The sequence below is a fragment of the Entelurus aequoreus genome, linkage group LG22, assembly GCF_033978785.1.
Source record: "Entelurus aequoreus isolate RoL-2023_Sb linkage group LG22, RoL_Eaeq_v1.1, whole genome shotgun sequence".
Lineage (NCBI taxonomy): Eukaryota > Metazoa > Chordata > Actinopteri > Syngnathiformes > Syngnathidae > Entelurus > Entelurus aequoreus.
This window is the reverse complement of record NC_084752.1, coordinates 5,603,013-5,616,062: the sequence shown is the minus strand read 5'-3', so window position 1 is coordinate 5,616,062 and position 13,050 is coordinate 5,603,013. Positions and strand designations below refer to the sequence as shown.

The 13,050-nt window shown below is 40.0% G+C and overlaps 1 protein-coding gene and 1 long non-coding RNA gene across 2 annotated transcripts in view; one reads left to right on the top strand and one right to left on the bottom strand.

Annotated features, from left to right (window-relative positions):
* The window catches only part of LOC133639198 (uncharacterized), a 134,472-nt gene that overhangs the window by 79,159 nt on the left and 42,263 nt on the right, over positions 1–13,050 (bottom strand). The window lies entirely within an intron of this gene.
* The window catches only part of frem3 (Fras1 related extracellular matrix 3), a 68,513-nt gene continuing 63,236 nt past the window's right edge, over positions 7,774–13,050 (top strand). Inside the window, exon 1 of the mRNA XM_062032288.1 lies at positions 7,774–12,775. Coding sequence (XP_061888272.1) covers positions 7,774–12,775 — 5,002 coding nt within the window. The remainder of the gene's footprint in view (positions 12,776–13,050) is intronic.

Genomic DNA, 13,050 nt, shown 5'->3' with positions numbered 1-13,050 from the left:
CCAAGAGCTACTTCTTGGGTACTGATTAATGCGAAGGGCTACCAGTTTGATACACACTTAAATAAATTGCCAGAAATAGCCAATTTGCTCAATTTACCTTTAACTCTATGTTATTATTAATAATTAATGATATTTACACTTAATTGAACGGTTTAAAAGAGGAGGTAAACACGAAAAAAATGACTATTAAATTTTGAAACATAGTTTATCTTCAATTTCGACTCTTTAAAATTCAAAATTCAACCGAAAAAAAGAAGAGAAAAACTAGCTAATTCGAATCTTTTTGAAAAAATAAAAAAAACAATTTATGGAACATCATTAGTAATTTTTCCTGATTAAGATTAATTTTAGAATTTTGATGACATGTTTTAAATAGGTTAAAATCCAATCTACACTTTGTTAGAATATATAACTAATTGGACCAAGCGATGAGGTGGTGACTTGTCCAGGGTGTACCCCGCCTTCCGCCCGATTGTAGCTGAGATAGGCTCCAGCGACCCCAAAAGGAATAAGCGGTAGAAATGGATGGATGGATGGATGGACCAAGCTATATTTCTAACAAAGACAAATCATTATTTCTTCTGGATTTTCCAGAACAACATTTTTAAAAGAAATTCAAAAGACTTTGAAATAAGATTTAAATTTGATTCTACAGATTTTCTAGATTAGCCAGAATAATTTTTTTGAATTTTAATCATAATAAGTTTGAAGAAATATTTCACAAATATTCTTCGTTGAAAAAACAGAAGCTAAAATGAAGAATTAAATTAAAATGTATTTATAATTCTTTACAATAAAAAAAAATAATTATTTGAACATTGATTTAAATTGTCAGGAAAGAAGAGGAAGGAATTTAAAAGGTAAAAAGGTATATGTGTTTAAAAATCCTAAAATCATTTTTAAGGTTGTATTTTTTCTCAAAAATTGTCTTTCTGAAAGTTAGAAGAAGCAAATTAAAATAATTAATTAATTTATTTAAACAAGTGAAGACCAAGTCTTTAAAATATTTTCTTGGATTTTTTAAATTCTATTTGAGTTTTGTCTCTCTTAGAATTAAAAATGTCGAGCAAAGCGAGACCAGCTGCTAGTAAATAAATACAATTAAAAAAATAGAGGCAGCTCACTGGTAAGTGCTGCTATTTGAGCTATTTTTAGAACAGGCCAGCGGGCTACTCATCAGGTCCTTACGGGCTACCTGGTGCCCGCGGGCACCGCGTTGGTGACCCCTGCACTAAATCAACGCTCCACTAATTCATAATTTTGTGTGTGTGTGTGTGTGTGTGTGTGTGCAAGTAAGTAAGCAACACGGTATTTTGAAATGTCTATATATTGCTAATTTTGGATAATCTGGTGTCTGGTGTGGATGAACTTGACTGGCCTGCACAGAGTCCTGACCTGAACCCGATAGAACACCTTTGTGATGAATTAGAACGGAGACTGAGAGCCAGGCCTTCTCGACCAACATCAGTGTGTGACCTCACCAATGCGCTTTTGGAAGAATGGTGGAAAATTCCTATAAACACACTCCGTAACCTTGTGGACAGCCTTCCCAGAAGAGTTGAAGCTGTAATAGCTGCAAAAGATGGGCCGACATCATATTGAACCCTATGGGTTAGGAAAGGTATGGCACTTCAAGTTCATATGTGAGTCAAGGCAGGTGGCCAAATACTTTTGGCAATATAGTGTACTTCCGAGTGTCTGGTTGTGTCCAGCAGTTATTAACGGCCTGTTTCCATGGGCCTCGCCAGTCTATACCAACCAGGACGTTTGAATCCCCCATCGAGCAGGTGGGAAGTTGCGCTAGCTGACCGCAATCCCGGACAGCCCGCATCAAAGCCCGCATTGCAACAGAACACAAATCTCTTCTTCCTGCCTTCCAAATGTCTCCGGTCTCAGTATCGACGTCTATTTATATGGCGTGTGTATTTACAGGACGGATGTTTAGCAGAGTACATCTTGCCAGGGTGAACTCCTCCTGCTTAGTACATTTAAACCCACGATAGCTAGAAATGGCGACTTGTTCATAGACTAGATCGTAAAGACAGAACCATCAGTGATTTAGCGTCATTTCGACCAAAGATCGTTTACACGTTGTTAACCCACCATGCCGTGATAGACATCTACAAGTGTCCTGCACAGCTGGAGCCATCGCCCCATCTTGAAGATGTTCCCCAGCGATAAGACGGACGGCCATGTTCAGAATGCCAGAAGTGATCGGCGAAAATTGCCGCCCTCATAAAGTGAAAACATTGACTTAAGCTTCTGTCAGTGAACTACGCCATGGAATGTGTCTGTGATTTAGGGTGGCTCAGCTCTTATCTTCTGACCTAAACAACATTAATAATTGTTGTAACTTAAATACTGTATGTTTTATGTCATTAAAAAATGTATTGCTAGCTGTGGGGTCCTAATTTTGGCATTTAATAGCTAATGCCAACAAGACCAAAAAAAGCATTGATGAGTTGTACCTAATTTTATTAATAGGTAATTCTCATTTACAACCTGGGCTGCGCCAACATTTTAACACTTGCTAACTTTAGCATAATAGCTAAAGTAAGATGTTTTTCATGCGGGTATACTCCAAAAAAAGGACAATATTTGAGTATAACCATGACTATATGACACTACAGATTGAACTACCGTATTTTTCGGACTATAAGTCGCTCCGGAGTATAAGTCGCACCGGCCAAAAATGCATAATAAAGAAGGAAAAAAACATATATAAGTTGCATTTTTTGGGGAAATTTATTTGATAAAAGCCAACACCAAGAATAGACATTTGAAAGGCAATTTAAAATAAATAAAGAATAATGAACAACAGGCTGAATAAGTGTACGTTATATGAGGCATAAATAACCAACTGAGAAGGTGCCTGGTATGTTAACGTAACATATTATGGTAAGAGTCATTCAAATAACTATAACATATAGAACATGCTATACGTTTACCAAACAATCTGTCACTCCTAATCGCTAAATCCCATGAAATCTTATACGTGTAGTCTCTTACGTGAATGAGCTAAATAATATTATTTCATAAATAACCAACTTAGAAAGTGCCTGGTATGTTAACGTAACATATTATGGTAAGAGTCATTCAAATAACTACCATATTTTGTTTGGCCGGGGGTGCGACTTATACTCAGGAGCGACTTACAGTATGTGTGAAATTATTAACACATTACCAAAAAATATGAAATAATATTATTGATCTCATTCACGTAAGAGACTAGACGTATAAGATTTTGTCGGATTTAGCGATTAGGAGTGACAGATTGTTTGGTAAACGTATAGCATGTTCTATGTGTTATAGTTATTTGAATGAGTCTTACCATAATATGTTACGTTAATATACCAGGCACGTCCTAAGTTGGTTATTTATGCGTCATATAACGTACACTTATTCAGCCTGTTGTTCACTATTCTTTATTTTAAATTGCCTTTCAAATGTCTATTCTTGGTGTTGGCTTTTATCAAATAAATTTCCCCAAAAAATGCGACTTATACTCCAGTGCGACTTATATATGTTTTTTTCCTTCTTTATTATGCATTTTCGGCCGGTGCGACTTATACTCCGGAGCGACTTATAGTCCGAAAAATATGGTATAACATTTACAACATGCTATATGTTTACCAAACAATCTGTCACTCCTAATTGCTAAATCCCATGAAATCTTATACGTCTAGTCTCTTACGTGAATGAGCTAAATAATATTATTTGATATTTTACGGTAATGTGTTAATAATTTCACATATAAGTCACTCCTGAGTATAAGTCGCACCCCCGGCCAAACTATGAAAAAAACTGCGATTTATAGTCCGAAAAATACGGTAATCTGTGTAAATAATTTTTTATGTTTACCTGGACAGCAATTTGACTAAATTAAACACGCAATTCGACATAGTTGGTTAAAAAATAGGACTATTTTGTTTCACATTTTTTCAGTACTCGATTAAAAAATAAATACAAATTAAATGGAGAAAAAATTTAGATTTAATAATTCAAAATGGCTTTTACAATATTTCTACAAACCCTTATAAATTGATCAGTTACTTAGTTATTATTAGGGCTGCAACTAACAACTAATGTGATAATCGATTAATCTGTCGAATATTACTACGATTAATCGATTAATAATCGGATAAAAGAGACAAACTACATTTCTATCCTTTCTAGTATTTTATTGAGAAAATAAACAGCATACTGGCACCATACTTATTTTGATTATTGTTTCTCAGCTGTTTGTAAATGTTGCAGTTTATAAATAGAAGTTTATTTAAAAAATAAAAAATAAAAAAAGGAGCCTCTGCGCATGCGCATAGCATAGATCCAACGAATCGATAACTAAATTAAACACCAACTATTTTTATAATCGATTTTAATTTTAAGTTGTTGCAACCCTAGTTATTATGTAAAAAAAAATCATCAAAATACATAAATAGATCACAAAGTAAATATATCCATCATGTAATGCATAATACATTCTTAAGACCTATTTAAAATGTGTTGCAATGTCATGAAATTAAACATTTAAACAAGTTTAAGAAAAGCCATTAAATAAAAATAACAAAATAAATAATAGTGTCATTAAATCATTTTTAAAAAAGCATTTAAACAACTAAACAAAGCATTAAAACTTCAAAAATACAATTTAAACATTAAAAAGTACATAAATTGGTCAGGAAAAAAATGAAACAATTAACATTTCTCAAGTTCAATTATTATGGATGTGAATCATACAACAACTCACGATTCGATTCGGGTTCTTGGGGTGACGATTCAATTCAGAATCGATTCTTGATTCAACACAATTCTCGATTCAAACCAATTCTCGCAATATATTATTTGTTGCCGAAAATATTATAATACCTTTTCGAAAATAGGACACAGGTTACAAAAGCTCCCCTTGGTTGCTGACGTATGACACATACACAGCGAGTAAGCGGAGAAGTGGCGTAAAAAAAATGTTCTTGAAAAAATACACCCATACATTTTTTTAAAAAAATCGATTTTGGAAAATTCAAATAAATAAAATAAAATTTTAAAATTGCAATTTTTTTCCAGCACCCCTAAAAATTGTTAATGATCATGAATAAAAAAAGTTATGAATATTTTAATAAATTATCATTTCCTATTGAATAACCTAATTAATTGGCTTCATATTTATTCAATATATTTGTCATGATTTCGGAAATTCTTGACAAAGTTGATATAACACGTCCATTATCTTCTCTTTCACACATTCTTTAAAGTCTTGTCAATGAACACGTTGAACAAAGACAAGCTAACGGCTTTACGGCCACCTTGTTTTAGCCGGACAAAGGGCACAGTTAGACATTTTACGTCCCAGTCGACCAATCACTTACAGTAGAAGGGAGGTTTAAAAAAAACATAATTAATGACTATTTTATTCTACAGTACGCCTCGCTGCCAGTAGTGGGGAATGTGAGTGAAATCCAGGAGTATAAAAAGCTCGTTTGGTGTGTTTGTTGCTATAGTTACACCCCACCCAACCCATGCTGTTCGCGGCCGGATGGACCCCCTTCTTTTTATATTTCTGGCCGCCCACCCCCGGTCAAGTGAGGAGATTTATTTCGAGGCCCAACTGAAAAGTGTGATAGAGAATGTGCGAGTGGCATCTTGGCTATTTTGGCCCACATTTTTTCAGGGGAGGTGTGTTGAGTGAGTCGCACTGTTGCCCGTAAAAGCATTTATTATCAGGCTAACAAATGGTTAGTACTTGGTTGTGCCATTCATTGACTTTCAATGCCAAATTACACATGAAAAAAACCTTAAATTAATAATAAACACTGCTGAAAATCTAATATTATTATTTTGGAGTGTGAAAATCTTGCAAGCAGGTCATGAAGTGCTCAACCCCTACAGCGTGACCTGGTATTTTTATCCAAACATGACCTTGTGCACCATATTGAGCGCACATTTCATCTGCCATGACTGCGCCCGCTTTGTGTGGAGCCACCGTACAAGCTGGCTGATCCATGGAATCATACTGGATGGTCAAAGCAATCAAAATGTAGATGTTTTAATGGTATGACCCGTTGTTTGAGTTCCCCCAACCACCTGTTCTGCCCAGCTGATGCCCAGCTATTGTCCCTGAGACACCCAGGTGCCGTGTCATCCAAATGACATGACTTTCCGGTGGTCCAAAAATGAACAAAATAACCCAAAAGATGGGTTAATGTTACTGTATTGCATATTATTGCATGTTGAATTGCTGTATTTTAATTGACTAAATGTTGCTTAGGGCAAGAAGTGAAAGGCTGCCACGTTTGACAGGCCTGACTTGCAAAAACATTAAAGTAAAAAGCCGACTTAAGGGTTGCTTGTAAATCACTCATCATAACAACTGAGCATAACTCGGACCATAATTCACCTCTAAGACAACGATTGGGGCTCTATCTTACATACGAGCGACCAAAAATGACAAAAACATACATTATATATTTTGCAAGATGCTTTTCAATGTGCCATAGCATCACAAAATAAATTAAAATGCCATACAATAATTGAAAATTGAATAAATGTGTAAAAAAAAACAAAAAACCTTTAAATAACTAGAAATGCCTATGAATCTTTGAAAAGGTCACAAAATATATTGCCATAAAATAAACATATTGGTCGTGCAAAAAAAATTATTTATGTCAATTAAAACAAGCATTAAATTATCTAAAATATCAGGAAATAGTTAAAAATACAAATAAATCATTGAAAAGATTATAAAATATCCCAGCTGCATTTGCCAACACAGATAGACAGACAACCATTACTCCAGCATAATAAAATAAGAAATCAAAATGGTGTTAAATAATTACAATTACTATTAAATAATCTAAAATGCCAATAAATCAATGAAAAACATCATGAAATATATAAATGGGTCAAATAATGACTGAATTGTTTAAATTTGAATAACTATTCAAGTTGTTTGTCAAGTATTCACGATACAATGCACTACTATATGCTATATTTTTAAATAAAATTAAATCATTAAAATGCCATTGAAATAATTGAAAATGTCATAAAACCTATTAATCAGTCATGAAACAAATGCAATGGTTGTTTAAGAATTAATGAACACAAGTGGTTAAATAAAAATATGTACAGTTATGTTCTTAAATTAATTACATTTTTCCTTTTAAATCTAAACTGAGAGCATTTGAAGGAGCCTCAGTTATCTTTAACTGTTTTACTTGATGTGCATCCTGTCATTTTAATGTGTAATGTGAATGCAACTTTATGTGTAACTCTGCTGCTTCTTGGCCAGGACTCCCTTGAAAAAGAGGTTTTTAATCTCAATAGGATTTTTTACTGGTTAAATAAAAGTTTAATAAAAAAAATAACATTTTTAAATATTAAATCGCACACAAACAACATTGCATCCATTCTACTAAATTTGCCATTCTGCTCTTCTTTGAAGGAAAGAAAGAGAGGGACAGAAGCCTTTTCTTGGTTGGAGGAGCACTTTCACAGCCTTGTCCAATGGTCTTTCTTAATTTAGCCAACCATGGGGGCAGCAGGGAGGTCCCCCCCCCCCAGCCCTGCTTCTCTGTGCTGACACGGAGGAGGGGCCAGCGAGGGTCCCTGTCTACAATTTCATTATTACCTGCAAAGCCCCTGCAGCACTCACCACACTCGTGTCGGTGTAAGGACAGAGAGGACCACTGAAGACAAGCTTCTTCTTTTTTTGTCCCATTGTTGGATTTTTGTTCGCTACTGCCGATCTGTGAATTTCAAGCCAACAAAAAAGTGGACATGGCAGCATGTCTGCAAAGTCCACAATGGAGATTCCTCCTGTTCGTTCTCAGTGTCTGTCTGGCCTCAGTCAGAACGGATCCTTTCAACCAGGCTCACCTTCACCATTACAGACCTGGACCTAATGAGGACAACATCATCATCGCCAACAATGGGATTAGAGTCCCATTAGGGAAAGCTGTGTTTTTGGACCCCATGAACGACCTGGTGACAGAAGTCGCACCAGGAGACCGCTGCCACATCACAGTCCTGGACAATGACCCCCTATCGCAGAGACCAGGGATGCTGACCCCGAAGAAATTCCCATGTTCCTTTGCGCCGGATGAAGTGAAATACACTCATTTTGGATCCCGGAGCCCCAGCAAGGATCGTGTGAAGCTGCAGCTACGTTACGACTCGCAGACGGACACTGTCATCATCCCGTTTATGTTAGAAGTGGAGGTAGTTTTCCAGCAGCTGGAGATCCTCACCAGGAATATGCCCATCAATGTGGAAAAGCTGAACGGCGACAGCAGCCCCATTGACAACAAGGCTCTGGAGTTTTCCTACGAAGACGGGGTAACGCAGTGTAAGATCACCACACTGGTCGGCGCTGGAGGTCTTCCCAGGTATGGAACTCTCATTAACAACCCCGCCAGCGGCCAAATGGTAGACTGTGATGAGTTTGTGAAGCGTGGCATTCGCTACAAGCATGTGGCTAAAACCAATTCCCCAAATAGAGACTATATCCCGATGATGGTAGAGCTGCAGGATAATGAGGGCAACACGATCATGCAAGAACATTTCCAAATGATGGTTAGAATCAGAGAAGGTGCAGAGAACACCGCTCCGAAACCAAGCTTTGTGTCCATGATGATGATGGAGGTGGATCAATTTGTGATGACCGCAATTACTAGTGACATGTTGGCTGCAGAAGATGTGGAGTCTGATGCAGATGATTTAATCTTTAACATCACATCCCCACTGAGCCCTCAACATGGATACATCATAAGCACGGATGACCAGAACATGCCCATCACTTCTTTCTATCAGAGGGACATGAAAGATCTCAAAATAGCTTACAAACCACCTTCAGAGGACTCTGACGTGGAGAGGATTTTCCAGCTGGAGTTTGAAATCGTCGACACAGATGGTGCCGTGTCGGACCCCTTTGCTTTTATGATAGTGGTGAAGCCCATGAACACCATGGCTCCCGTGGCCACCAAAAACACGGGGCAACTCTTGTTTGAGGGGCAGTCCAGGGCGCTCTCCAGCGGGCAAAATTTAGAGATCAGCGATGAAGATAACCTAGAAGACGTGACGATCACCGTCATTGATGGCCTGAAGCACGGAGCACTGAGCGTGCTCGGGGGTCGCAGGAAATTCTTCACACCTGCCGATCTAGATGCCGGTATTGTTGTGTACCAGCATGATGGAAGCGACACCTACAGTGACAATATTATTTTCCGCATGACAGACGGCAAGAATGAAGTGGAGTTCTTGTTTCCCATCACTATAGTGCCCACTGATGACGAGCCGCCCATTATTAACGCCAACACCGGGCTAGTGCTCTTCAAGAAGGAAGTCATGCAGATATCGCCGTTTATTTTGAGCGCCACTGATATCGACTCAGAAGACTCCACCATTAAATTCATCTTGGAGGCTCCTTACTCCACAGTGGGGGAGTTCCTGCTAAGACAAGTGGAACCTCCCTCTGAACCCTCTCTCTGGAAGTTCAGTGAGACAGATGAGATGTTTGAACAGGTGGTGACTGAATGGTTTCAACAAGATGTCCTCGACGGGAAGCTGTTCTATCGCCACATCGGAGGCCACAGTACCACCACTGTAATTGATCAGTACGTGTTCCGGGTCCAGGATGATAACGATCCGCCGAATCAATCAGGTGAACAGTTGTTTACCATCAAAATCCACCCTATTGATGACTTACCTCCGGAGCTCTCACCTGGCACCACCCTTCACATGACAGTCAAGGAATATGAGCTGACATACTTTACAAAATCATTTTTGGGCTACATTGATCTAGACTCAGAAGACAGGGACTTAAAGTACACTATTACTAAGCCTCCAACTGACACTGATGACAACAACGCAGAACCCTTGGGTGATATTGTGCTGACAGACAACCCTAACATTGTGATTACAGAGTTCACACAGGCACAAGTCAATCACCATAAAGTTGCTTACAGGCCTCCCAACCAGGAGCTTGGCATCACTCCTAAAGTGGCTCAGTTCACATTTGTGGTGGAGGACACTTCCGGTAACACGGTAGATGGACTGTTCACCATTTTCCTGCAGCCAGTTGACAACAAACCCCCAGTTATTACAAACACAGGGTTTACTCTTATGGAGAGAAGTTCATATGTGATTACCAGGAAAGAGCTGCACGCCACAGATACTGACACAGACGATGAAAATATTGTTTTCACTGTAACCCAGATTCCTAAATATGGGTATCTGCAGTATTTAGGCATCGACATGTCAAACGGTGAAACATTTGTGCTGGAAGATGTAGCAAATGAACGACTAGCTTACATCCACGGTGGCGAGGAGTCCCTCAACGATGTCATAAAGCTGGACGTAAGCGACGGATTCCATGAGGTGCCCATCACTATTAAGATCAGTGTGGACCCCGTGGATGATGAGTCCCCCACTGTTATGCTTCCAGCAGGCCTGGTCGGAGCGTCAATTGATGTGCTGGAGAACGGAGCCACGGAGATTACAAGCAATGTGATTCAGGGACGAGATGAAGACACAGATGACCTCATGCTCATGTTCATAGTAGACGAACCCCCCAGGCTGGGTGAGCTCCTTGTGAACGGAGCCCCTGCTGAGAGGTTTACCCAAGCGGACATCATCAATGGAGCGGTGGTGTATGTTCACACCTCTGGTGAAATTGGACCAGTCAAACAATACGACTCTTTCAACCTCACTTTGTCTGATTTGTCAGATCAGTGGGTGGTGGGTGGAAATAAGGTTCAAGGTGTGACAGTCCACGTCACCATCCTTCCAGTTGACAGCATTCCGCCTATTGTTAGCGTAGGGGGGCAGTTTTTTGTGGTGGAGGGCGAGAAAAACGTCATCTCTCTGGACCAAATCCAAGCAGAAGATATCGACACAAATAGTGATGACATCCTATGCACCATCATCGTCCAACCCTCTTCCGGCTATGTGGAGAACATCTCCCCAGCTTCTGGCTCTGAGAAATCAAGAGCAGGTACGGCCATCACTGCATTTAGCATTAAAGATGTGGCAATTGGGCATATTTATTATGTACAAAGCATTCATAAAGGCGTGGAACCTGTGGAGGATCGCTTCACCTTCCGCTGCTCGGATGGAATTAACTTTTCCGATCGTCATTTCTTCCCCATCATCATCATTCCATCCAATGATGAGAAGCCTGAAATTTTCATCCGTGAGTTTATAGTGATGGAAGGAATGAGCCTGGTCATTGACACACCAATCCTAAACGCAGCTGATGCCGACATCCCTGATGACGAATTGCACTTTGAGATCATCACAAATCCCAAGCACGGTGTCATAGTTCAGCAGCTCAGCACTGGTACTCTCTCAGTGGACCGATTTGACTTGGAACAGATCAAGGAGGCGTCAAACATTGTCTATGAACATGATGACTCGGAAACCACAGAGGACAGCTTCGTGATAAGGCTCACCGACGGGAAACACAAAGTGGAAAAAAAAGTCCTCATCGTGGTCATCCCAGTTGACGACGAGACACCAAGAATGGCCATCAATGATGGCCTTGAGGTTGATATCGGTGAGACTAAAGTCATTAGCAACAGGATCTTGAAAGCCACCGATCTGGACTCCGAAGATAGCACATTAGTTTATATCGTTCGCTATGGTCCGGGCCAAGGCTACCTTCAGCGTATCACCAAGTTTGGAGATGTTATCGGGAACATCACAGTGGGAATGAACTTCACGCAGGTCGAAATCGACAAACAGCTCATCCAGTATGTGCACACTGGACAGGAAGGAATCCGAGACTTGTTGAAGTTTGACGTCACGGACGGCATCAACGCCCTAATTGATCGTTACTTCTACATCAACATCGGAAGCATAGACATGGTGTTCCCACAAGTCATCAACAAAGGCGTGACACTCAAGGAAGGAGGAAGAGTAACTCTGACCACCGACCTCCTTAGCACCACTGACATCAACAGTCCTGATGAATTCCTCAGATTTAGCATTACTCGGGCCCCAAGCAGAGGCCATCTGGAGTGCACGGACCAGCCTGGTGTTCCCATTTCCACCTTCACCCAACTGCAGCTTGCTGGCAACAAGATCTACTACATCCATACCTCGGATGATGAAATGAAGATGGACAGCTTCGAGTTTGAGGTGACGGACGGCTACAACCCTGTCTTCCGCACATTCAGAGTGTCCATCACTGATGTCGATAATAAGAAGCCAGTCTTGACCATAAGCAACCTTGTGGTGGAAGAAGGCGAAACTAAGCTCATCACACCATTCGAGCTAACGGCGGAGGACCGCGACACCCCGGACAACCTCTTGCGCTTCATTGTTACGCAGGTGCCGGTTCATGGGCAGCTGCTCTTCAACAACTCTCACTCTATCACCGCTTTCACCAAGCAGGACCTGAACGAGAACCTGATCAGCTACAAGCATGACGGCACAGAGACCAACGAAGACAGCTTCTCATTCACTGTCACGGATGGCACTCACACAGACTTTTACATCTTCCCCGACACCGTCTACGACACGCGCAAACCCCAGATGATGACTATTCACATCAACACGGTGGACAACGGCGTGCCGCAGATCGTGGTCAACAAGGCCGCGGCCTCGCTCAAGGTCCTGCCCTCAGGACACATGGGCTTTCTGATCACCAGCAAAGCCCTGCGATCGGAGGACCGCGACAGTCAGCAGAAAGTCCTGAAGTATGTTGTGTCTGAGGCACCACAGCACGGCTTCATCATTAACCTCGCCAAGGGCAACGACAGCATCGAGACCTTCACGCAAGGTATGCTCATTACGTAACGTCTGACCATAAATTATGACATCATCTTGCTAGCAATCACAGTAAACATTTACAAAACTTTCCCTACTGAACGCACACGCAATTTATAAACTTTCCAAAACATGCATTAGATCATTGGAGACGGTAAATTGTCTTCAATTAATCTAATATTACAAAATGTGAAGTTAATTAATTTATCTTCAAAGTTGACAAGTAGCTGTAAATTTAGTTAAGTGACAATAACTAAAAATTGTTACCAAATATACAACATGTGTATT